General features: G+C 47.2%; 2 protein-coding genes across 15 annotated transcripts in view; one reads left to right on the top strand and one right to left on the bottom strand.

Moving 5' to 3' along the window:
- LOC105488544 (uncharacterized) overlaps positions 1-6402 on the bottom strand; it is a 62539-nt gene extending 56137 nt beyond the window's left edge. For 9 of the 13 annotated variants that reach the window (XM_071091166.1, XM_071091158.1, XM_071091159.1 and 6 more), the window contains exons 1-2: positions 4766-6402; positions 2700-2847 (exon numbers count right to left, since the gene is read on the bottom strand). In XM_071091166.1, coding sequence (XP_070947267.1) covers positions 5695-6402 — 708 coding nt within the window. In that variant the 3' untranslated portion in view covers positions 2700-2847; positions 4766-5694. The other 4 variants (XM_071091163.1, XM_071091169.1, XM_071091164.1 and 1 more) reach the window with 4 other exon arrangements.
- LOC105488548 (retinoic acid receptor responder 1) overlaps positions 6401-27036 on the top strand; it is a 36391-nt gene continuing 15755 nt past the window's right edge. For both annotated transcript variants that reach the window (XM_011752736.3, XM_011752737.3), the window contains exons 1-2: positions 6401-6676; positions 25625-25687. In XM_011752736.3, coding sequence (XP_011751038.2) covers positions 6401-6676; positions 25625-25687 — 339 coding nt within the window. The remainder of the gene's footprint in view (positions 6677-25624; positions 25688-27036) is intronic.

Below are 27036 nucleotides of genomic sequence, written 5' to 3'. Positions count from 1 at the left end.
CGTCCCCCCCAGTTCATTTGTTGAAGCCCTAACCTCCAATGTGATGATATTTGGAGGTGAGGCCTTTGGGAGGCGATCAGGGTTAGATGAAGTCTAACCATAATTCCTAATCCCATGATGGGATTAGCATCCTTGTAAGAAGACACATGGAGGCTTGCTGCTTCCCTCTCTGCTGTGTGAGTACACCGTTCCAGGCCACGTCAGGAAGAGGGGCCTCAGCAGGAAGTGAATCAGCCGGCATCTTGATCTTGGACGTCCCAGCTTCCGATTCATAAGAAAACACATTTCTGTTGTTTAAGCCACCTAGTCTGAGGTATTTTGTTATGGCAGCCCGAGTTGGTTAAGACAAGGAAAATAAACAGCCAATGCCTCTCAGAGCCCTTTCTCTCTGCTCTCTGGCCTCTTTATGTAGTCAAGAGGATAGGAGGGGTGCAAGTACAGCTGTTCAGGGGCTGCTGGATACCTCTACCTAGCATAGGGCACAGGAGCCAGTGCTGCAATATGCTCAGTCAGAACTTAGGTATCTTGGCTCAAGACCTGATCCCTATTTAAATAACAATACTTCCGAGATGAGCCATGCAGTGAGCCATGATAGCCACTGACACTACAGTATGCATCTGCTCAGCAGCTCCTTCCCTGGAAGTTTCAATGTGAGGAAACATGACTAGGTCCGAGGCAAGAAAGAGTGTGGCAAGGCAAGACTCAGAGAAAGGGAGACAAGCTGGAACTACACAACAAGCAAAGCAGGCTTGCTCTGGCTACGCGGAACCACAGAACTGGAAAGCTCCTGTGGTGGTCTTCCCTACCAGAGGAGAAACTGATTGAAGTGCACTCGGAAACTGCACCTCATTTATTTACTTATTTAGAACAGGTAACATACATTATACACACATGAAAAAAGCAACCACCACAAAAGACAGCCTATGGTGAAGAGTTTCTCTCTCAACCCCTATTGGCAATTCTTGTAAACCTCCACAGAGACTGTTTTTGCATATTTCCACATCTATGTATGTTATTTTTTTTCTTTTTAAACAAATAGCAGCATACTACTTGCCCTACTCTACACCTTGCTGTTAACATTATACCTTAGAGATGGTTCAGTATCACACACACCTCAATATACCTCTTCTTCATGACTGTACAATATTCCATTCTATGGAGGTACCATAATTATTCAACCATGAAACACAGGTGTTTTTCCAGCCCTTAACTCTTCATTACTAAAAAAAAAAAAAAAAAAAAAAAAAAAAAAAAAAAAAAAAAAAAAAAAAAAATCTGTATTGGCGCCTATTGTGTGCCAGTCACTGTTCTAGGGAAGATAGAGAAGAAAATGAGACATTCAGTGTCACTGCCATGGAGGAGTTTACAATCCATATGTGGAAATGAACATCCTTGCACATACTTCTTCATTTACATGTGTGAATGTGTTGTTAGTATAAACTCTCAAGGTGGAATTGCTGGGTCAAAGCCATGTGCATTTCTAATTTCAATAGATATTGCAAATAGTCCACCAAACAGGTCATGTCAATTTCCCCTCTCACAGTCTGTACTATCTTTTCATATGATTAAAAGTCATTATAGCTTTATATACCACTAGGTTTCTTAAACACAAAGTAAGTTCTCTAAAATGCTCATGATAAACTGAGCAATGACTAAGGAACTAGGGAACATGATATATCAGGACACCCTTGTGGGGACACATCTGCTTCTGTGCAGAGGCTACAGCAGACCCGCTGGCTGATACTTTCCTCCCCTCCCATGTGGCACAGTCTCCCAGCGGCCCCAGGCTGGGGGTGGGATATGATGACAGGTCTTTTGGAGAACGTGGTGAACAGTTAGCAACATCACTCCCGACACAGTACGTGGCAAGGAAGAACAATCTGTGAACACACAAAATCTGTCTATGAATTGAGAAAAAACAGGGATACCCATGACAGACCAAGGCCTGATTTCCCTCGTATTGAAAGAGCTTCTACAAATCAACCAGTAATCCAACAACCCCACAGGTAAGTGGGCAAAGAACATGGACAGTTCTTGCAAAGGAAATACTCTGTGTTCCAGAAAATCCCTGTTTATAAAATAAATACTATAATTAAATGTCTACATGTGTTCCTGATCAGCATCAATTTGCCCCCATTGTAACTGTTGTCACTATTTAAAATACCTAACCTCGGAAGAGCACCCAGAGCTCACACAGCAGCATTTGGTCTCCTTGTCTTTTCTGTCTTCCCTCTTGCTTATGACTTTCCATGATTCTCACTATCTCATAGGCAGGAACTGCACACATGCTGCACAGGCTGCCTGTTGGACACTATCAGCCATTCCCACCCTTCCCCTCCTCGCCTCAGTGACAGAGGTGGCTACTTCCTTCCCACTAGGCATTATCCCTGCAGGGACCCCACTGGGGCTCTGCAGAGATTCCTGGATCCCTTTCTCTGAGTCTGCCCCTTCCACTTGGCATACTTTTGCTTCTGACCTGAGGCTCCTGCAGCTCTTCTGGGAGGGCTGTTCTTGTACTACTGCCCTTTTATGTCCACCTACAGAAAGACTGAAGTACCTGAGTTATCAACAAGGATGGCTCTTAGCCAGTGGCTGACAGGCATAGAAGAATGGAAGCCCAGATACCCTGCCTGGGGCAGGGACATCTCAGAGGCATCGTTTACAGTTGAGAGCTCCCCTTCAGGTCAGGCTGAACCTACCTGTCATATAAGTCATATAACTATCTGACATCCTTGCATAGCTATCCTTCTTCTAGCTCCTTACTGAATTCTTCTAGGAGCATTTCTTCTGCGAACAATCTTTGTTTCCGGGCCTGCTTCTAGGATACCCAACGTAAGACACAATCTTCTTCCTTAGTAACAAAATCCTGAGTTTTATTTTGGCATAGGGCCACCGTGAATAAAAACTACATTTCCCAGCTTCCTTTGCAACCAGGTTCTTGCCAATAAGATACAGGGCACAAGTGCCCTGTGAGACTTCTAGGAAATCCATAAAGGGAGCCCTGCTGATGGCTAGTGACCATCTTGGACCCTGAGGGCAAGGAGTACACCCTTAGGATGTGGGAGCAGAGATCTGGAAAAGGTCTGGACCTCTAACAACCTCATGGATCTGCCAATACCAACCACAGATTGTCTACTACCCCACTTTTACCCTACAACTTCCTTTATGTGAGAGATAAGTTCCTCTCCTGTTTAAGCCAATGTCATTCGGGTGTTTGTTCCATACAGTTAAATTTAATCCTAGTTTACAGACCAGACCATTGACTCTGAAAAATGACAGATACTGTTTGCCAGCCTCCCTTGCAGCTAGGCTTTGCCAGTGTAACCCAGATCTGGCAGATTTGGTATAAAGGAAGGTCTCAGGGGAAGAAAGGTGTAGGCAGGAGGTTCTGGAAAAGATATTTCTTACTGATGCAAAAAACAAACAGGTGCATAATGTCCAGCTCTCTTTCCACTCTTTCTACTCTGGCAATCTATTCCCTGCTACCTGCTTTTGGCTGCAGCATGTGAAGATGTGCTGTCTGGAGCTGTGGCAGCCATTCTATAACCATGAAACTACAAGTCCATGGACAAAAAGCCAGCCAGCTGAGGATGGCTGTGCAGAAGGATGGAGAGAGCCTGGGTCTTTCAGAAACTCACTGAGATCTCCCACTCCAGACCAATAAATAGTCCACATTGTTTATCGGGTTTTCCATTACATACAGTTAAAAGCAACCTAACATACTCATGGGGGACAAAGCACTGAAGTAAAATGAGGAAAATTTAATCTTTATAAAACCTGGAGGTGATCATTCTCAAGTCTGCTACTATAACCTCTTGGAGGGTGTTATAGTTTGGGTGTTTTTGTACCCTCCAAAATTCATGATGAAACTCAATTCCCAATGCAAGAGTGTTGGGAGGTGGGGCCTAGAGTGAGGTGTTTAGGTCATAAGAGTGGGTTCTCTCCTGCTCTTCCAGCATGTGAGGATACAGTGTTCCTCCCCTTCAGAGGATGAAGCATGCAAAGCCCCACTTTGGAAGGGGAGACAGAGCTGAGCCCTCACCAGACCCCAAATCTGGTGGTGCCTGGATCTTGGACTTCCAACCTCCAGAAATGTGAGAAATCGATATCTGTTCCTTATAAATTACCCAGTCTCAGGTATTCTATTATCATAGCACAAAACAAACTATGGGGAGATGACTGGGTTCTGGGAGGTGATTACCTGTGCTAGGCTGCCTCTGAGGGCAAGAAACAGCAACTCCAGCTTCAAAGAAGTGAAATAATAAGAAATAGGCTCCAGGATCAGCTGATTCCTGTGTCCAACAATGCCATCAGGAACCCAGGGCCCTCCCCTCTCTCTGCTCTGCCACTCTTGAAATGGGCTTCATTCTCAGGCAGCCAGCAAGACGGGGGCATGCTTCTGGGCAGCACAGCCAGACCTAACTGGAGCCTATCAAGGGCCTGCACTCTCCCTCTTGGCTTCTCCCTCCAGCTGGACTTTCTTGCTTTTCTTCAAACATGCCAGGTAGACTCCTGCCCCAGCCTCTGCATTTGTGTTCCCTCTGCCTACAGTGCTTTTGCATACATGTCCACCTGGCTCCCTCACCTCCTTCACGTCCTCACCCAAGTATCACCTCCCCAGAGAGGCCTGCCCTGACCACACCTTTTATGATTAACCACCTCCCAACTCCCCACTTCTTTTTCTGGCTTAATTTTTCTCCCTGGCATGTAACTGCGTCCAACATAGGGCACATTCCCTCGGCCTCATTGACTGTCTGGGCCCCACTTGCCTAGAAGGTGTGCTCCAGGAAGGCAGAGATGTTTAAGATTGTTCACCCTCATTTCCCCAGGGTCTGGCAGAGTAGGTGTTTTACAATTATCTGCAGAAGGAAGGAAAGACAGACAAGGGACAGACAACAGCCAGAGGAAGAAGTGCAGTGAGACAGGATCTTGCCAGAGATGGCACCACGTCCATCAAGTCACAGGCTTTGCTCACCATGCAGAACTGGCACATGCCCAGTCTCAACCACCCACTGGCAAGAAGGGATTTCCCTTAGTCCCACAACAGCACTGGGGTCCAGGTTTGGAGCAGGGGTAGACCGCTGAACAAAATGCAGGATGGAGAAATGGATGTTGGGAGTGCCTAGCAGTACCAGTTCTCCTCTCTGAGCCCTACTTCTCCAGGGCTTTTTCTCTTGTCTGTGGTTTAAAAACAATGGCTATCTCAGCCCTTCACTGCCAACTGTCTAAAAAGAGTTGCCGCCAGGCATGGTGGCTCACGCCTGTAATCCCAGCTCTTTGGGAGGCCCAGGCGTGGGGATCACGAGGTCAGGAGTTTGAGACCAGCCTGACCAACATGGTGAAACCCCGTCTTTACTAAATATACAAAAATTAGCCGGGCATGGTGGCGGGCGCCCGTAATCCCAGCTACTCGGGAGGCTGAGGTAGGAGAATTGCTTGAACCTGGGAGGCGGAGGTTGCAGTGAGCCAAGATCGCGCCACTGCACTCCAGCCTGGGCGACAGAGCAAGACTCGGTCTCAAAAAAAAAAAGAGTTGCCAACACTTGCTGCCTCCATTCCCGGAAGCCCCATGCATGCCTCACCCCGCTGGAATCCGACCTCCACCCCCGGCCTTTAAATCTGTCTCGCACCGGGGTTATCAATGTATCAATGACCTACTTGCTTCTGAGACCAATGGGACTCTCAGGCCTTATCTTACCCTGCCTTGCTGCCCACTCCTCCCTCCTCAGCGCCTCTCCTCCTGGGCAGGACCTGCAGGTGCTCAGGCCCATCCCCAGCCACTGGCTCCGTAGTCCCGGGCTCCCTGCTGGTGTCCACCTTCAGCCTCCTCTCCAGCCCCAGCCCTCTGGCGACTTCTCCCACTTCCACAGTGGCTATGCCATGAGGAGCCCCATCAATGCCCGCTGCGACCTGCCCCTTTCTGCGCTGGTCCCCTTTCACCCGCTGGGAAATCACAGCCCTAAGGCTTGGAGAACCCAAGCAATTTCCCTTAAAACCCCAGGGTTGCGAAACCGCAGCGGAAACGCCGAATCCCTGAGCTGGGCTAGGGGCGCGGCGCGAGGTAGCATGGGCGGGCCGCGATCCCTCGAGGGAGGCGTCCCCACTGTCCCTGCAACCCCGTCCCTCTCCCCTCGTGGCCTGGGCCAGAAACACCCGGCCCCGCGCCGCGGAGGCGACGCCGCATCCTGGCACCAAGCCGCGGCAATGCGGAGGGGCAGAGAGAGCCCAAAGGCTGCAGGAACCGTGGAAAGGGAGTGGCCCCACGGGGACCCGAGCTCGCTCCAGATATTCGCCCCGGGGGCGGAGGGGAGGGGCCCACCACGGCCTTATTTCCGCGAGCGCCGGCACCGCCCTCTCCGAGCCCGGGTCTGTCGGGTGCCGCGCCAACTTTCCCGCGTCCATGCAGCCCCGCCGGCAACCGCCGCCCGCTCCCCGGTCTGGGCCCGGGAACCCGCGCCCCACCGCCCCGCTGCTCGCGCTGCTACTGTTGCTAGCCCCGGTGGTGGCGCCCGCGGTGTCCAGGGGCGCCGAAGTCCCTGCACAGCCTCAGGATGCGGGAGTCCCGCGCAGGCTCTTGCAGCAGGCGGCGCGCGCTGCGCTTCACTTCTTCAACTTCCGGGCCGGCTCGCCCAGCGCGCTGCGAGTGCTGGCCGAGGTGCAGGAGGGCCGCGCGTGGGTGAGTGCGGAGCGACGCGCCGGGGCACGCGCCTGACTGTCCGCGCACGGCGCTGGACGGTGACACCTGGGTGCGCGCGCCTGCCCGTCCAACGGCTGATCTGCCGGGGAAGGTGCGGTGCGCACGACGCCAGGGGAGATCCCAGCTGGGCGGCGCCCCGGAAGTGTCCCAGGGCGTGGAAGGGGCCCTTCGGTGCACAGCGTCCGCAGAAATCTGGCTCGCTTCTTCCAGCATTTATGAGGCCATAGGTTTTTCATAGGGCAGCGCTCTTGATTGCTTCTATACCTGGGAGAGTGATGCTTTAGGAAATTGAGGAACAGGCTGAAAGGGCAAAATTTAATTTTGTATGGAGGTACCCAGAGTTGGTTGCTATGGGGGCGCTTATTGTACACGCGCCCTGCTAGTGACTGCTGCCAAAGTTTTGGGCGGGATTTCCAAAATCTAAGCCAGTAGCCATACCATACCGCGGATGGCTGTCTCTTGTTAATTGCAGGCCACCACGCTAGGGCTTCAGGGTAATGTGGTTGGAATGTACACGTAGGCCTGGGCAGAAACCTGCTAATGCTAGCGTCTGCTTTGATCTAATAAAAGTGAGTTAATCAGGGGTCAGTGTTCTATATGAACCGAATGAATGAGAACTTTGCAACCCTTTGGTTGGTTGCTGATTTCAAGGCATTGACTGTAGGTATTGTCTTGTGTGTGTGCAGCTACTTTGCGTTCTTCATCATATAGATTACAAAAGTTACAGAACTACGTTAAGTCTGTCCCAAAAGCAAAGTTGCTCCTTCTACAACCCCCAGATATTCCACAAGGCCTGCAGACACACGGCCTCAAAGAATCTGGAACTGAGTATCACGTGTACTTAATAAATAGGTGGAGTTTTAAAGCATAGCAGCAGGATTTTCATTTAACAGTGCCAAACACCATTGGAAAGTTCTTCAAGAAGCTCAGCCTCGGTTCTTCAAAACTTATTCCTGCACCCAGCACGCCTATATTTATTGAATGATTAAATCAAATTGTTCCTAGAAAAAGGCAACCTGGCCAGGCGCGGTGGCTCACGCCTGTAATCCCAGCACTTTGGGAGGCCGAGGCGGATGGATCACCTGAGGTCGGGAGTTCGAGACCAGCCTGACCAACATGGAGAAACCCTGTCTCTACTAAAAATACAAAATTAGCTGGGTGTGGTGGTGCATGCCTGTAATCCCAGCTACTTGGGAGGCTGAGGCAGGGGAATCGCTTCAACCTGGGAGGTGGAGGTTGCGGTGAGCCGAGATTGTGCCATTGCACTCCAGCCTGGGTAACAAGAACAAAACTCCTTCTCAAAATAAAATAAATAAAATAAAATAATAAAGAAAAAGGCAACCTGGCGGGGCATGGTAGCTCATGCCTGTACTCCCAGCACTTTGGGAGGCCAAGGTGGGCAAATCGCTTGAACTCAGGAGTTGTAGACCAGTCTGGGTAACATGGCAAAACACTGTCTCTGCCAAAAATAAAAAAATTTCAAAATTTTAAAAAAATTAGCCGATGTGGTGGCGTGGGCCTGTGGTCCTAGCTACTCAGGAGACTGGGATGGGAGGATCGCTTGAGCCCAGGACCCCAGGACCTGGAGGTTGCAGTGAGCAGAGAATGCACCACTGCCCTCCAGCCTAGGCAACAGAGTGAGACCCTATGGGGAAAAAAAGAGAGAGAGAGAGAAAGAAAGAAAAAGAGAGAGGAAGGAAGGAGGGAGGGAGGGAAGGAAGAAAGGAAGGAAGGAAGGAAGGAAGGAAGGAAGGAAGGAAGGGAGGGAGGGAGGGAGGGAGGGAGGGAGGGACGGGCGGGCAACTTATTCTTGTCACTTTTTAAATTTTTTTATTTTTATTTTTATTTTTTTTGAGACAGAGTCTCGCTCTGTTGCCCCGAGCTGGAGCGCAGTGGCACGATCTCGGCTCACTGGTTCAACCGATTCTCCTGCCTCAGCCTCCTGAGTAGCTGGGACTACAGGCACTTGCCACCATGCCCGGCTAATTTTTCTATTTTTACTAGAAACGGGGTTTCACCATGTTGGTCAGGCTGTTCTCGAACTCCTGACCTCGTGATCTGCCCGCCTGGGCCTCCCAAAGTGCTGGGATTACAGGCATGAGCCACCGCGCCCGGCCATCTTGTCATCTGTCTTAACAATCCTTGCTGAGATACAAAAAAGTTCAGTTTTCCTTGTCCAACAGAGCAGTGAGATAATGGAGCTTGAGAACTTTCTATCAAGGTAGGAGAGTAGCCAATGCCCAGAGCAGAGCAGTGAGATAATGGAGCTTGAGAACTTTCTATCAAGGTAGGAGAGTAGCCAATGCCCAGAGCCTTAAAAAGGGGCCTCTGAGGATTTGCTCCCTGGTTACCAGGGCAGGATTCCCTATAGAAAACCAAGCTCACTCCGATTTCTAATGTACACCAGTTTTCAATCCCAGATATTTCTTTTTCCCCTTCCAAACCCATTTTAAAAAGGAATAATAGGCCGAGCGCGGTGGCTCACGCCTGTAATCTCAGACTTTGGGAGGCTGAGGTGAGCAGATTACAAGGTCAGGAGTTCAGAAACAGCCTGGCCAAGATGGTGAAACCCCTTCTCTACTAAAAATACAAAAAAAAAAAAAAATTAGCCGGGCATGGTGGCAGGCGCCTGTAATCCCAGCTACTCGGGAGGTTGAGATAGAGAATGCTTGAACCCCGGAGGCAGAGGTTGCAGTGAGCCAAGATGGCGCCACTGCACTCCAGCCTGGGCGACAGAGCGAGACTCCATCTCAAAAAAATAAATAAATGAATAAAAATAACTTGCATTATCATGCACTTAGTCACCCCTTGAAAATAAAATAAGATACTTGACATCCTTCATAAAATAATCAAACTAGCTCTCAAAACCTGAGTGAATAAAGTAAAAATTCTCAGCCCCTGCATTGCTCCAATGAGGACGCAAGGGCTGGGAATTTTATATAAGTTATATAAATCTTAAAGAGGTCTTAAACATCATTTAGTCCAGTGGCTTTGGGGAAGGTTATTTAAGTCTTTTCTGCCTATTTCCCTGTTTGGAATGGAAATGATTCATGTTCTGCCAACGATGTCAGGTGGTCTGAAGAGTCATATAAGATGATATGAGTGCCAATTAGAAAGTATAAAAACATGAGTTCGGGGTAGTCTGTTCATCCATTAGCTATGTATTGAATGCTTACTCTGTGCCAGGAACTGGGCTAGTTAGTGAGGCCTGATTCACATTTAACATAGGGTCATTAGGAAGGCCTCTTTGAGATTCCTTCAGTTTTGAAGCACTCCGCTGCCTGAGTGAAGAGTGCAGACACACCTACATGGAGCTTTCAGTGTAGTCATAAGAAATTCCTGCCTCCATTATAAGAGCAGTCATAGCATTGGGGAGAAATAAAACATGGGCCAGGTGTGGTGGCTCACGCCTGTAATTCAGCACTTTGGGAGATTGAGGCAAGCAGATCACTTGAGGTCAGAAGTTTGAGACCAGCCTGGCCAACATGGTGAAACCCCATCTCTACTAAAAATACAAAAATTAGCCATGCATGGTGGTGCGTGTCTATAATCTCAGCTACACAGGAGGCTGAGGCATGAGAATCGCTTGAACCTGGGAGGCAGAGGTTGCAGTGAGCAAAGATCATGCCACTGCACTCCAGCCTGGGTGACAGAGCGAGAATCTGTCTCAAAAAAAAAAAAAAAAAAAGAAAAAAAGTGAACCACGACTGATCTCCAAACTCAGGTTTGCACTCTACCCAACCAGAGCATTGTTGGACTGAGTATTCAGCTGCTGCACAATGTCTATCATCCATCCAGAACTGACCCTGAGGGGCGAGCAGGTAGCCAGGTAGGGGAGAGAAGTGTAGCTCATGGGTATCCCTCCCCATTCTAGGGGTCACTGCATTCCTTTGTAAGATGAGAGGCTGAGATGAAGTCAGGGTTTTTCAAACTAAGAGCTCATTAGGGTTATAAAGTCAATTTAGTGTGGGATCCGTTTTTTGTTTGTTTTTTTTTTAAACGAAATGGTATAGACTACAAACGATTAGAATGCATTGCAAAAGCAAGGGTAAGTAGTGTCTCCAAATGTGTTTCAGATATATATGTATGACCTAGGTCATAATGAAAAACGCAGTTCTTGCTGTGGGTTGCAGCTTTAAAAAGTTTTGAAAGCCTTTAGACTAAATGATGTTTAAGACCTCTTGGCCGGGCGCGGTGGCTCAAGCCTGTAATCCCAGCACTTTGGGAGGCCGAGACGGGTGGATCACGAGGTCAGGAGATCGAGACTATCCTGGCTAACACGGTGAAACCCCGTCTCTACTAAAAAATACAAAAAAAAACTAGCCGGGCGAGGTGGCGGGCGCCTGTAGTCCCAGCTACTCCGGAGGCTGAGGCAGGAGAATGGCGTGAACCCGGGAGGCGGAGCTTGCAGTGAGCTGAGATCCGGCCACTGCACTCCAGCCTGGGCGACAGAGCGAGACTCCGTCTCAAAAAAAAAAAAAAAAAAAAAAAAAAAGACCTCTTCTCGCTCTGAAATTCTTTGATTCCGTGAGCTGTTGGCACGTCATCTTTCATTTTAAAAACACTGTTGCCCTCTGGTGGTGAAATGCAGCAATAGCTACGGTAGTAAATTCAAGGAAGAACTAAGTGCTAGCTGGAGTCGGGTGGAGTGGAGTGGAGTAAGTGTTTTGTTTTGCTGCTAATTGTAGGCGAAATCACAGACCACGATTTGTGTTCCCTCACTGACCCCACCTGATGCCTCTCTTACCTGGCCTTACACTACCTTTCCATAACCAGAGGCTTTTACTTTTCTAATATTACATGGCATAGGCTCAGGACCCACAGTTGGAGTGGTGGGAGATTTTGGATTGTGCTGAGCGATCTTATGCTTCCCAGGGATGCCTGGATCATCCCCACAATGTTTGCCCTGCTCCTGACTATTCGAGGCTGTCCCTTACTTGGAGACAAGTCTCCTCTTGCCACTCAGCAAGTTCTGGGACCACTGGCTTTGCATGCAGCATTTGGTGAGAGGTCGGCCTTTTACTAACATTTTGAGAGACTAGCCGAAATCTTCAAGTGCACACACTCCATAAGAAAGTCAACCCATTCTGGAATCCACTGCTGTTTAGGAGTTGGCCACTTAAACAAAACACCCTCTGACCAGGTCAAGACCAGTTGTTGGAAACATACTTTAAACAGTTGATCAAAGCGTATGGGGAGAGGGGAGTTATGCCCATACCTTAATTGCTTCAATTTAAAATAAAATCTGAAAGTGTACATTTATCATCTATCTTTTGATATAGGGCCAAGGCCATTTAATTGGAGCTCCTTGCAGTCTGCATTAGTCATTTCTTCCATTCTTATAAAGGAATATCTGAGGTTGGGTAATTTATAAAGAAAAGAGCTTTGATTGGCTCATGGTTTTGCAGGCTCCACAGGAAGTGTGGTGCTGGCATCTGCTTCTGGTGAGGCCTCAAGGAGCTTACAATCATGGCGGAGGGCAACAGGGAGCCAGCATGTCACATAGCAAGAACGGGAGCAAGAGAGCAAGCGGGGAGCTGCCACATACTTGAACAACCAGATCTCAGAGCAAGCATTCACGTATCACCAGGGGATGGTGTTAAACCCTTCATAAGGGACCCACCTCCATAATCCAGTCACCTCCCACCAGGGCCCCCTCATCTACAAATTGGGAAGCACATTTCAACATGAGATTTGAAGAGGACAGACATCCAAACCATATCACAGTCTTTCTAGCAAGAAAACACACCCATGAGGAATCGTTTGTGGTTTGCATTTTTGTTATAGTGGAATGAGCGTGCAAAGAATACGCTGAACAATCCTCTGCTTTTGCTTTTTCTTGCCTAATCTCAGCTTATTGACACCAATTCAACAGCTAAATTTCTAAAGCATTTAACTTGATTTCATGGACATGACGTCTTTGTTTGTACCCGCTCTTCACCAGTTTACATAATATTTACTTATGTAATTAGGTACTAAGTACATCTAATATATGCAAGTTTGGGAGCAAAGCAGCTGGCTTTGGGTAAGCGTCAGGCTGGGCCCATACAGGCCACTAGGCAGGAGCCCATGCTCTGGGGTTCAGGCCACCGTGGGTCTGACAGCAAGCATGGAGCCCTGTCCTCTAGGCCACAAGGCAGTTAGGAGAGCACTTACTCTACTAAGAAAAACTTTATTCCTTTGTGACTTCTCAATCTATAAAGCACGTTACTACAACATAATTTATCTAAGTACTGCTCTTGAGGTCTCTCTCTCTCCATTAATGTCAATAATTCAGAGGTGATCATTCAGAAGACTAGGAAAGCAAGACATTAAATAGTCCATAGAAACAAAAACTGGAGAACTAAAAAGGCTGCAATGAACATAGAGGGAGAAGATAAGTAATAAAATACTCAAGTGAACTAGTCTTAATTTTCCTGTAAGGAAAGCTCCCAAGGGCTTTTATAGGCATTAGGAAAGAATGGCAGGGAGGGGGATATTTGCAAGATTATGCTCGGATCTCTTCAGTGCCCTCACACTGCCCTAAGGATGAAACAGAACAATTCTGAAAGCACAGGACAGGCAGGAATCTCTCCTTCCAGGCAATGTTCATGCTGAAATGGCACAGATGTGCCTACAGTCTCCACCCCACCACCCACCACAGCACCCACCCGGTCCGCAGACTCTGATTGCAGAGTCTGGGTCTAGCATGGGGTGGGAAAGGCCACTTGGGCCTGGGGTTAAAGCTTTGACTTTGACCTCCTTGGCACTTTGCCCCAATCTCCTAAGCTAACTGCACCCGGATGAGCTAGCCAGTAGGAATGTTGTTTTACCCTTTTTTATAATAAATTGTTTTTAAACCACAATTTTTTTTAACAGCCCACAACATTTTCCACTTGGCTTTCCACATGTGGAGTCATAGCCAAGGATGCATGTAATCACAGTGCATTAGTAATGTCCCACATCAGGACTGGCAGTGGTGGGTCATGATTGTTAACTGTCGGAAGTCTGGCTTGGCTGCAGACTCATCCTTTAAGGACCTAGGTTGTTCTGCTGGAGACTGCATGTAAATAATCCGCGCACAACGACTGACATTATGAGGTGTGGAAGGTTACACATACACACACACACTTGCCCAAATCCAGCCTGACCCTTGATCTCACTTGCTGTTAAGCAGTATATCACCCCAGAGATGTATGACACTTATGCGACCTCAGCATTTATTTGCCTTTTTGGATGGTGCCTCAGTTGAAGAATGTTTCACAGAGACGGTCCCACAGTGGTTGGAGACAGTAGCCATAACAAGTCCACTCTGGCTGACTTGCCATGGTTGTTCAGGATGTCTCTAGCCAGAAAAGTCAAATTACGAAAGGAAATCTTGGCCGGGCATGTTGGCTCACGCCTATATTCCCAGCACTTTGGGAGGCCGAGGTTGGAGGACTGCTTGAGCCCAAGAGTTCAAGACCAGCCTGCCGTGATGAGACCCCATCTCTACAAAAAATAAATTAACTGTGTGTGGTGGCACATACTTGTAGTCCCAGCTACTTGGAAGGTTGAGATGGGAGGATCACCTGACCTCAGGAAAGTTGAGGCTGCAGTGAGCCCTGATTGCACCACTGCCTTCCAGGCTGGGCTAACAGAGTGAGACCCTGTCTGAAAAAAAAGAAAGGGAGTCTTGTACCATGGCCGTGTATGGGATGTATGCGATCCATGGTCATCCCAAGGGCACATGCCCACACAGAACGTGACATTAAGGATCACAGTAATTCTGTATCATTATTGTGTCCTACTGCTGCTATAACAAATGACCTCAGATTTAGTGAGTTAAAACAACACAAACTTACTCACTCATGGTTCTGGAGGGTAGAAGCGTGAAATGGGTCTCCCTGGGCTCAAATTAAGGTGTCTGCAGGGCTTTGTGCCTGCTGGAGGCTCTAGGGGAGAATCCATTTCTGGCTTCTAGAGACCACCTGTGCTCCTTGGCTCATGACTGCATCCTCCATCAAAGCAAGCAGCATAGAATCTTCTGATTATGGCACTACTGTCTGCTTCTCACAGGACCTTGTGATTACGTTATGCCCACAGGAATAATCCAGGATAATCCCCCCATCTCAAGATCCTTAATCACATTGGCAAAATCCTTTTTGCCATGTAAAATAACATATTCACAGATGCCAGGGATTAGGAAGTGGACATCTTTGGGCATGGGGTGTGTGTGGGGGACATTACTCAGCCTACCACAGTCAGTGTCCAGGCTGGCTGTGAGCTCCTGCAAGTATTTACCACTCTGCCCGACATATGCCGGTACCCAGAAAATGCAGCTCTTGCTCCCACCTCCTGTCTTGCTGGCCTCTGCAGCCTTGCTAATCTCACATGTGAACCCACCTGCCCTCTCCTGTCGATCTCAGTACTCGACCATAGGCAGCTTTGTCAAAGCTTTTGAACAGCCAATTTTCTTTCCACTGTGCCCATGTGCTTGCCTATCCCAAACGAGATGGTCAGCTTCTACAGGGCGCAAGGTCTCTATCTCTTCATGGTACTAGCACACGGCCTGCTAGAGACAAATATTAGATATTTGTTAAATTAAATGAAGGTAGCTGGAAGGATGCTGAAATCATTGAGGCACCTGGAACAGGGAGACAGGCCAGGACCTAGCCCATTCCCATTGCTTCAGGCAGGAGAAAAGGAGACCTGAAGCCTCATGTCCCGCTCTCAACCAGCCTTTTCTGATTATCCCCCCCTGAGGCCAGAGGGGATCTGGAGGGGGCAGCTGCCTCTGGCCACTTCCTCTCACTTCCTACCCCAAATCAAGAATGTGGGACCCAGGGTTGGCTGAGAGAGAGGACACACAGTATTCTGGCTGTCCTCTCCACTGCTACTTAGCCTGAGAAAGCAAAGCATTCGCACGCAAAGGGCTCCTTGAGCCCCAATGCCTGGGCCTGATCGGAAGGTAACTGACTTCTGTTCCATAAACTGTATTTGCTTTATCTGGCCTTGCTCGAGAGAAGGAAAATGCAATAAGATGATTCCAGGGTATAATACAATATATTGATGCCGTCTCCGTCTGGAACATAAGATAGCACAGCAATTTCTATTCACAAATGAGTTGTTTACTTGTCTCCAAGCAAGCCTGACTCATAAAAGTAACCTTATAAAATGAAGAAGTTTGCTTTTACTGGAATAGTCTGACATTTATGTTTTCTTACCAAATGTGAATGCTGGAGGCAACATTTAGGAGCTGTTAGACCAGTGAGTCCCAAGATGCATGGAGGGAGACTGGAATTACCTGTGAGCTCGTCCCCACCTACCTGCACTGCCAGCCTGAGAACAGGAAATTTAACCTTGTCACAGTCGGCACTAACGCAACAGGAAGGACCAGCACTTAGCAACCAATGACAGACACCACAGAGAGGAAGATAAATGGGAAGTGTTTTCTGTAGAGGAGCTTTGAGACTCCTCCATGTGGTGGTGCACAGCAAGGTTTCTCCACGATACCATCCCTGCTCTTTTATTTGCTCCACGTTTTTGTGGTGTTTTGAGAGAGTTTAAAGGGGATGTTAGATCTTTTTTTTTTTTTTTTTTTTTGAGACGCAGTCTCCCTCTGTCACCCAGGCTGGAGCCCAGTGGCGCGATCTCTGCTCACTGCAAGCTCCGCCTCCTGGGTTCACGCCATTCTCCTGCCTCAGCCTCCCAAGTAGCTAGGACTACAGGCGTCCGCCACCACACCCAGCTAATTTTTTGTATTTTTAGTAGAGACAGGGTTTCACCATATTGGCCAGGACAGTCTCGATCTCCCGACCTCGTGATCCACCCGCCTCAGCCTCCCAAAGTGCTGGGATTACAGGCATGAACCACTGTGCCCGGCCAGGATGTTTGAGGTTTTACATGTGCTCTTAGAACACATAAATACCTATTCTCTATCCCTCATCAAGTTCCTCGGGTTCATTTCTAACACACCCAATATTTCAATGACTTTACCCAATCTTTCAAATACTGGAAAATATTTAAATATTTTAATATTTCAAATTGACTTTATGCAATTTTGGTGATTTTATGCAATCTTCAAAAAAAGTGGGTAGTGCCTAATGTAAAGATAGTACAGACACCTACTGGAAGAAAAATCTTTGATCCATTAACATGAAAACAAAGCTTTGTTGTTTACTATAAACAGCTTTCACGAAAACAGGACGTGACATTGTAGAGTTGTATTAGAATGAGCAGTTTTAACTTCTTGGTGCATATATAAATGTCATTATAAAATAAAGTAGTTATCCATGTAACAGGAAGCAAGGAAGGAATTTTCTTTAAAAATTATTTTAGTCCAAAGTGCCTTCTTCAAGTGTTCCTTCTGGATACTCTTTTTTTTTTTTTTTTTTTTTTTTTTGAGTTTCATTCTTGTTGCCCAGGCTGGAGTGCAATGACACGATCTCAGCTCACTGCAACCTCCACCTCCTGGATTCAAGCGATTCTCCTGCCTTAGCCTCCCGAGTAGCTGGAATTACAGGTGTGCGCCACCACGCCCAGCTAATTTTGTATTTTTAGTAGAGACGAGGTTTCTCCTTGTTGGTCAGGCTGGTCTTGAACTCCCGACCTCAGGTGATCCACCCACCTTGGCCTCCCAGAGTGCTGGGATTACAGGCATGAGCCACCACGCCCAGCCCAAGTGTTCCTTCTTGAAGAACAGCACATACTGTGTCACCATGGAGTTTATCAGTTGCACCTGCTGAAGCAGAGGGTAGACCTGCCGCCTGCACTCTCTGAGGTATCATAACCTGATTCACCAGAAACTCCAGGCTCCTGAAGTCAGCACACTTCAAAAGAACACTCCTCCATTTCATCTGGTCCTGATGAGACTCTCAGGCATTCAGAGAGAATTGATGGTCCCGGCATCAATCTCCTATTTAGTGGTCAGCTGTATCCTAGTGATTGTCATCTGATCTACATGTCACTTCCTACCTGCACCCCTCAGACCTTCAGTGGTTCCGCTCAGCACCTAAAGAGTTCTCGAAGTGTGGTCCCTGGACCAACAGGATCAGCATCATGTGGAACTTGTTAAAATGCAACTTCTCAGGCCCCACCCCACACCTCCTGAATCAAAACTCTGGGTGTGGACCCAGCATGCTGGGTCTTAGCAAGTCCTGTAGGGGATTAGCGTGGCACACTCAGGTTTGAGACTCACCGCTTTAGAATGAAGTCCCTATAAGAGACCATCTCTAATCTGGCCTGCACCCACCATTGTAACCTCAGCTCCAAGTCTACCCTGACTTAATGTGCTGACTGCCCTAGGCTGGGCTGCTCGCTTCCATGCCCTGGCACACAAGCTACCTTTCCAGAGCACCCTCTCCCTCTCTCTTGGCTTTTCTAATCCTAGTCTTTCCTGGAGATGTCCCCACCTGCACTGGGTCATGCTTTCATTTATACCTTGTCTGAAAGGGTCTGCATCCAGGGGCTCCTTCTAAAGTCTCAGATCACCTTTACTTCCATCTGTTATGGGTTGAGGTGTGTCTTCTAAAAAGAAATGTTATATCCAAAAAGTTCTAACCCTCAGTGACTAGGAATGTGACCTTAGTTGTAAACAGAGTCTTTGAAGATGTAATCAAGTTAAGATGAAGTCATACTGGATTAGAATGGGCCCTAAATCCAATGGCTGGTGTCCTTATATAATATTAAGGCCATGTGGATATGCAAACAGACTCAGGGGAAGACCATCATTTAAAGATAAAGGCAGCCTGGAGGATCCCTTGAGCCCAGGAGTTTGAGGCTGCAGTGAGCTATGATTGCACCACTGCACTCCAGCCTGGGTGAACAGAGCAAGACCCACCTCAAAAACAAACAAACAAACAAACAATAATAGAGACAGAGATTGGAGTGACTCAGTTGCAAAACAAAGAACCAAGATTGAAAGCCACCATCTGAAACTAGAAAGAGGCAAGGAGGGATTCTATCCAGAGTCTCAGAGGAAGCATCGCCCTGCTGACACCTTGAGATTGGCCTTCTTGCCTCCAGAACTGTATGAGAATAAATATCCATAGTTTTAAGCCACCTAGTTTGTGGTACTTTGTTATAGCAGCCCTAGCACACTAATACACACACCATGCCTGGCAGTCTCCCTTCCAGAGGAAGGTTTGGAGTGGTTCCTGTCCACAGGGACCTTGGTTACAAGCACAGTCCAAGAGCATCCCAGTGTGCTTGCACTCTCTCTCTTTCTCACACACACATTCCAGCAGCCAGCTTTTATTCTTCCTTTTCTTAGAGAGGTTGCTGGGCTCTGTTTTTCTGGGCAGTTCTGTGTAGTATTGAGGAAGAACAGGGGCTCTGCAGGCCAGTTTTCCTGCTTCCTGTGTTGTGACTTTGGCCAATTCCTTAACTTTGGTCAAGTGGCTCCATTTCTTCATCTTTAAAATGGTGATGACAATCATACCTACTAAAGGGCTTTAGTGAATAATAAGTTAGTACACGGGTACCATGTTGGGTCAGGTGAGGCACATAGTAAGAGTATAACAATCGCTTTTATCATGATTCCCTCTGATGGTGGCAGGATGCTTCATATGTAAGCACTGAATGAATGCTTAATATTGATTTGCTAAGGATTTGAGGAACATTTACCAAAAAATAAATAAAATCTAGGGTGATGAGTTCAGGTCTTTGAAGGCATTCCATTGTACTCTCTCTCAAATACGTCTTTGAAAGTGGCCTTTTTCCCTCCAAACTGATTGTAAATCAAACCAAACTCAAAGTGTTGATCAGTCCCTGAAGAGTACATGGTGGAGGCCGGGCGCAGTGGCTCACACCTGTAATCCCAGCACTTTGGGAGGCAGAGGCGGGTGGATCATGAGGTCAGGAGATCGAGACCATCCTTGCTGCTAACACGGTGAAACCCCGTCTCTACTAAAAATACAAAAAATTAGCCAGGCGTGGTGGCGGGTGCCTGTAGTCCCAGCTACTTGGGAGGCAGAGGCAGGAGAACTGTGTGAACCCGGGAGGCGGAGCTTGCAGTGAGCTGAGATCGCGCCACTGCACTCCAGCCTGGGTGACAGAGACTCCGTCTCAAAAAAACAAACAAACAAACAAAAAAGAGTACATGGTGGTATGGCATACCAGGAACAGGAGGTAGAAGGTATATGGGGAGGGGGATGGGACTGCCACTTCTCACTGACCAGTGGGGCCAAAAATCACCTGTTAAATAAACATACAAAAAGTAATGGCCAGGTGCAGTGGCTCACACCTGTAATCCCAGCACTTTGGGAGGCCGAGGCAGGTGGATCACCTGAGGTTAGGAGTTTGAGACCAGCCTGGCCAACATGGTAAAACCCTGTATCTGCTAAAAATAGAAAGATTAGCCGGGTATGGTGGTATGGTGGCAAACGCCTGTAATGCCAGCTTCTTGGGAGGCTGAGGCAAGACAACTGCTTGAACCTGGGAGGTGGAGGTTGCAGTGAGCCAAGACTGCACCATTGCACTCCAGCCTGGGTGAGAGAGTGAGACTCTGTCTCAAAATTAATTAATTAATTAATTAATTAAAATAAAATAAAATAAAAATAAAAAAGATTAGAGCATAAACCATGTTATTATTGGCCCATGATTATGAAGAATTTAGTTCCAGGCTGTAGTATACAAGACCCCTTTTATACATATTTTTTAAAAATCCTTCAGTGAAGAGCTACTAATTGAGTCCTTCAGGTTATACAGTCATATGGTCATTTGCTTGCTTTTTCTTATTAAATAGCCCTTTTCTGAAAAATATTGGAACAATATGCTCTGCCTTTGGCTGTGTTTAAAGAGAGGGATTCAAGTTTCCTGATCTGTTTCACAGATGGACAGTTCTGGCAGTATGTGGGGGAAAGGAATGAAATCACCGTAATCTACATTACAGGAATCCTCCTTTCCTCAGGAAAGCTAGAATTGTTGGTCACCTTTGCCTCATGTCAGATTTGGCTGTTTCAAAAATGTCTACTTACTTTTCTCATGGCTTTGAATTGAATGGATTAGCTTTACACCATCTGGCTGTAACAACCTGTTGTGTAAGTCCCAGAGGGAGCATCCCTGGGCAAGACCAGAGGTCTTTATGAGGTGGGTGCCTCCAAAGCCTCACCTCCCCACATGATGCCTCAGTGAACATCCTTGTATGAGTCAGTTTCTTCACAGACCTCCATCACAATTTCTCTGGGATACTTGCCCAGAGTGGTATGTCTAGGTCATAGGGCATTCACACATAAACTTGATTTGACCACATATGCCAGATTGCATAGGCCAGACTGCAGTCTTTAAGCCCAGACCCCACCCAGCAATGGGCCCTGTCCACTTTCTGAGTGCCAGTCTACTAATGGTACTGTACTAACTCATTGCTTATTTAATTTGCATTTCTGTGTTCCTGTAATTACTAATGAGTTTGAGTAGGCCTTCAGAGCTTTGTTAGCGTACTTAATACATGTAGGGTGCTTAGAACAGTAGCAGGCAACTGGCCCAATTATTGGGCTACTTGCATTATTCTGTACACACAAGCATCTTTTAAATGACACAATGTTAAAAATGTTTTAAGGCCGCGCGCAGTGGCTCACGCCTGTAATCCCAGCACTTTGGGAGGCTGAGGCAGGCAGATCACGAGGTTAGGAGATCAAGACCATCCTGGCTAACACGGTGAAACTCCGTCTCTACTGAAAATACAAAAAGTCAGCCAGGCATGGTGGCATGTGCCTGTAGTCCCAGCTACTTGGGAGACTGAGGCAGCAGAATCTCTTGAACCCAGGAGGCAGAGGTTGCAGTGAGCTGAGATGACACAACTGTGCTCCAACCTGGGTGACAGAGCGAGACTCTGTCTCAAAAAAAAAAAAAAAAAAAAAAAAAAAAATGTCTTAATGTAAAATGTTGTATTCTAGTGATGATTTCTGATCTTGAATTACCTGCTTATTTTTTACTTTCTGATAGGACTTGGGGTTTGATGGTTTATGACTACTCTCACACGGCTGGTGTGAGGGTGGCCTGCTGCAGCCTGGCTGGGGGGCAACCTGGTATACTTGGTCCACCATATGCTTCTCTCCATTTCCACTGTCCTCACCTCTCCCCCGCCCCCTCAGCCAGCCTCCTGCTCTCTCTGCATTCATTCTGCACAACTCCTCACTCCAGCATCATTCTCCACACTCCAGCTAGAGGGATCTTTTCAAAATCCCTCCTTCTCGTCCCTAGCTTTCCATTTCTCTCAGGACAAAATCCTCTCTGTGGCCTGCAGGTGTGGCTCTTGCCACCCAGTCAGCCGCTTACGTACCAGCTCCAGCTCCAGTCTTTCTGCCCTGAAGCCCCATGGCCGCTCCTCAGACCCTTGCCAGCTCTCCTCCCCCAACCAAGACCAATTCCTTCTTCATCTTTGGAGTTCAGCTCAAATGTCGCTTCCCTGATCTCTAGACTAGATTAATTCTCCAGCTATCCTTTCATAGCTCTTAAGTCAGCCACAATCAAATAATCACTCCTACAATGCTCTACTTAAGGCCCTCTCCGATAGGCTGCCCTGAGAGCAGCTGCTGCTGTTTTGCTCTCGTTCCTGCACCCAGCACAGTACTTGGAATAAGGTAGAAGCTGAAATCATGGAGTGATGTTGAACAACAAGGACCCGTTTATCACAGAACATTTTAAATCAAGGAGAGCCAAAGTCCAACACAATCCTAAAACCACTGGAGAGCAAGTGCGAGACACCGCATCCAGAGGAAGGTGGCCCTGGCTCCCACCCACCTCACACACAGGCCTGTGGCTGTGCGTGGCTCATCTCACCAGAGCAAAGCAGCACGGGGCGCTTGTGACTCAGAGGAAAGGAGAAGAGAGAGGCCTCTGTGAGAGATAAAAGCACTGTGTCTTGATACATGATAAGTACAACCAAAAATATAAAAATTTTATTTTGGATGAAATGTGGACACTTTTAAGAGGCCTTGTTCACTGGGTGCAGTGAGTCACGCCTATAATCCTAGCACTTTGGGAGGCCGAGGCAGGCGGATTGCCTGAGGTGAGGAGTTCGAGACCAGCCTGGGCAACACGGTGAAAACCCGTCTCTACTAAAATACCAAAAATTAGCCGGGTGTGGCAGTGTGCACCTGTAGTCCCAGCTACTCAGCAGGCTGAGGCAGGAGAATTGCTTGAACCCAGGAGGCGGAGGTTGCAGTGAGCCGAGATCATGCCACTTGTACTCCAGCCTGAGTGACAGAGCGAGACTCTGGCTCCACAAAAAAAAATAATAATAAAATAAAATAAATAAAAAAGTGCCTCCTTAAAACAAAATAAAGAAATCAAATCAGCAAAGAAAATAACTCTTTAAAAGCACAGACTCCACACAAGCTCAAAGCCCTTCTCACTTTGCCTCTATGTGTTTCCAGAACACTGTTGCATCAAATCATACCTTAAGTCCTGTATTTAAAATATGCACAATTATATCAAGAATAAGGAAGACTTGAGTGAATCTTTTTGCATAGCATATAACCATGCCCCAGTGTATCACTGATGTGAAAGCTGATGTTCCTCAGGATTCTTATTCTACACATCTTCCCTGGGGGGTTGCATCAAATTCCATGGCTTTCACCACCACCTCTGCTGATCCTACTTCTATAACCTTCAGCATTTTCCGAGACATCTCAAATGTCCCCCTGTGCCAGAGATTGAACCCACCCAACTCAGCTTCCTCCTCATCTCGTGAATGGCCTCCGTGCCCACCCCTGCCCACCTCACAGCTAGAAACCTGAGGGCGTCGCTGACTCCTCTGCAAGAAGCTGTACCCCTACTCAACAGGACAGGCAGACTCCCAGGTGCTGCGGTGCACGTAGCAGGGGCAGGGCTGGTGCACTGACCCATTCAAGGCTTAGAACCCACTGGCAAGCAGAAGTGTTGCCTTCTGAGTGTTAGTTGTTTGCAGGTGCCCATGTGGCTGGGAGCGTGAGAGGCAGCAAGCCTCAGCCTTGTGTTCCTCCCACATTGGCAGGTACTAAAGATGCTGAACTTGAGGAATCTTTGAGATGGAGGGCATGGGAGCCTTGTCTACAGTCTTTCACTACTCATTGGGTGTTTCAGGAGCAACCCTGATGGGAGAACATGTTATATAACGTCCCCTATCCTTCAACTTGGGTCAGTCTCTTTGTGTTTAGCCCAGTTCTTCTGCTCTCTCATGCCTGTTTATTTTAGTAATAATAAAAATAGTGAACAGACATTGAATTTTACCCTGACCCAGGCACTGTCCTAAGCTCTGTTTATGCCGTATCCTACTGTTCACAACACCCTGTGTACTGTGGATATGTTTAATGTTGCTCTTCCAGACTTTGGGATCAAGTTCCAAGTCATCTTCAACAAAGTGTGGCTTTCCATGCCCTTGCACCCACCTCCCCAGACACCTTTTCTCCAGCTTCACTGTCCCCCTGGAATTCCAGCTCCTACATCCCACTCCCACACCTTTGTCTGGCTAACACTGGCTCCTCAAAGAGTTAGCTTACGCCTCACCCACTCTAGAAAGCCTCCTAAACTCAGCACCCTCACACAGGCTGTGCTCAGCCGCACTGATCAGCTACACTACAAACCTGTTTCCAAGATAGAAGTAGGTTTCTGGGAAGGCGGGGCTGGATGTCATATTTCCTTATATCTCCCCAAGGCCTGGCATAGTCGTTGGTGAACAGTGAAATGAGTGAATAGACAGACTCGTGTGTGTGCAATTGCGTAAACCACAATCAGTGGTTCAGCTTACAACTGAACTCATTTGAAGACTGACAAGAAGCCCTCAGCAAACTGCTCTGTGTGCAGCGCTCTCAGGAATTCCCTCCCTTCCCCAGCAACATCTATACATGTCCAAGTTTAAATATTCCCTACATAAATAATTGCCAAGGAATCCTTTCCTTCCCTTCTCCAGTTTCCCAGCATTTTTTAAGAATCTATAATAGGAATGGATGCTATCTGGTCTATTTAAAATAAAATGATGTTGGTTGGTTATTGCATTGCTACGCTAAGATTCAAAGGAAACTAGTGTTTCCAGAGTCTAACCTTAATCAATGCTATTGAAGTAACTTCAGCTCTATACAACAGCAAGTTCCCTTTCCTCTCTAGGAAATATTTCTTTTACTGATTTATCATTTTGCTCTCTTAAAAAAAAGATGGCAAATAATATAAACTTCTTCTAAACAGTTTAAATTGCCATAATGACATAGATATGCATATTCCAAAATATGCATTGGAATCAATTCAACAGTTTTAAAAGGCTACACATTAACATTTCAGAAGTTTAAAACTATGCTTGCCTGTAAAAACTGCAAAGGGAAGAAAGAGTATAGCATTGGAAGACTTCTTCAGTGTTGGTGATTCATCCTGTCGCAGACTGAAGTTCCACCTCACGCCTGCGCTTGTGGGTCCCCTCTGCCTGTACCGGGCATCCGCCACCTAGATCTGGGATGGCTGCTTCCTTCCTGTCCTGCCGGTCTCCTCTTTGAGATCACCTCATGCCAAGCACCTTCCTACACCACTGCTCTCTTTCTTCACTCATCAGCCCCTGAAAGCATCTAAATTATTTGTTATGTGTTTGTTGCCAGCATCCCCCATTGGGCTGTGGGTGGCAGAAGAGCAAGTCCTCGTCCGTCCTGCTCGCTCATGTGGCACCAGGACGGGGCATGGAGCAGGCACTGAGGAGTTGGGGATGAAGGAATTCCCTCCAGCTCCCTGCACACACCTGTTCATTTCTCACAAAGCCACTCCAGTCGGAACGCAACCGTTTCCCTTTCTCAACCTCCCTCTTTGTGAATAGGCGTCAAACAAGCAAGCAGAGTGGCACAATCAGAATAAAATTTGAGTTCTTCCAAGCAATCACCAATTTTATTCAGGTATAAATGCTACAGCTACCATTTGCGTGCCATGTTATCCTAAGAGTGTGATTCCTGGATGTGAAGATGTTTAAGGGAGCTTCTACTATACTAAGATTCAGCTTCTGTGTTCCAGATGAATCCAAAAGAGGGATGTAAAGTTGACGTGGTCTTCAGCACAGAGCGCTACAAACCAGAGGTAAGCTGCCACAATTGGCAAAGTATCCTATTAGCAACTGCTATAAATATGGCTTTGTAAAACAGTGAGAATCTTCATATATAGTGATCAGGAGGTTTGGTTTTGTTTCTTCCTGATTTGGTTCTGTTTCTTCCTGATTTGGTTGCTATTTGTCATCAAGAACTAAAGAACAGAACTAGGCAAGAGCTCAATGTTTAACTACTTCAACTTCATGGTCTTACGCAGGGTTGCATTTAAAACAATCCATATAAGCCATCACCTTCCTCTTCCTTGGGACCCCTGGAAGAGAATTTCATGCTCCCTCTGGTATCCCTCCTAGCTCCTCAGAGTCCTGAGAATGACTCACTCTCAAATGCCAACTTATTCTCTTCCTGTCAGATGGTGACATTTCTTGCCAGCATAGCGTGAGACCAACCCCCTGAGCTAACATACACAGAGGCACTCTGTAAAACACCAGCACGTGCTCCAGCCGTTATTAGCCTCACTACAGCTTTGGCCAAGCAGACCATGCTTTGCCAAGTTTCCTTTTCCCTGTTTTCAGAAGACAGTAAAGAGAAAACTCATAAATTAGAGCCAGATGAGTTTCCTTGTGCTGGGTCAAGCTGAAAGGCGGCAATCAGAGCATGGGCGGAGAGGAGACCAGCCCAAATGGCTCTTTGTCTTGTGCTGAGAAGCAGCCTGGAGCAGGCAGCATCCAGGATTAAAGTGTTCCAGGGTGGCAGAGTTTCGGGAGTGAAGGCATGACTCCCCAACCCCATGCTTCTGGAAGAATGCTCACCAGTACCCAAGTTCCAACATGACAGCAGTATGTTCTGACTTTATTAACCTACGAATTAAAATTTCCTTAAAGCATACGAAAGATGTCTTTGATTGTTAGTGTTGCAAACTGAAAGTGTTAACGCTAGAGGGAATACAATTACTAGATTATTTTCACCAACAATATGCTTCCCTGGATTTGATCCTGTAGATGCATTAAGAGCACAGCCAGCTAATTGAAACGTTTCATTTCAGGGGGTGAAGGGCAGCTCTTTTATCCTCCGGCAACGGCTTTGATTCCATGGAGATGTTTTGAGAGGGAAATGGAAAGGAAAATGAAAGGGGGCAGTACCTGGTTCCTTTTCTCTTCTCTGGAAATGGCTTCGACAACAGAGGAGGCCATGTACTAGCCTCCTTCTGCCCCTTCCTGAATGCTTCCTTCACTGTTTTCCTATGTTGCACCAATAATTAACATCTTAAAGCAGTGCTGAAATTCCCTCTCACTCAAAACCAGCACTCGCAGGAGGAAAAGTTGCCCACTGGAAAGTGTTTCTCAGTTTTTTGAAGTAGTTTTAGAAATACGCTTATTAAGC

The sequence above is a fragment of the Macaca nemestrina genome, chromosome 2 (assembly GCF_043159975.1).
Source record: "Macaca nemestrina isolate mMacNem1 chromosome 2, mMacNem.hap1, whole genome shotgun sequence".
NCBI classification, from domain to species: domain Eukaryota; kingdom Metazoa; phylum Chordata; class Mammalia; order Primates; family Cercopithecidae; genus Macaca; species Macaca nemestrina.
This window is presented reverse-complemented; position numbering and strand designations above follow the sequence as displayed.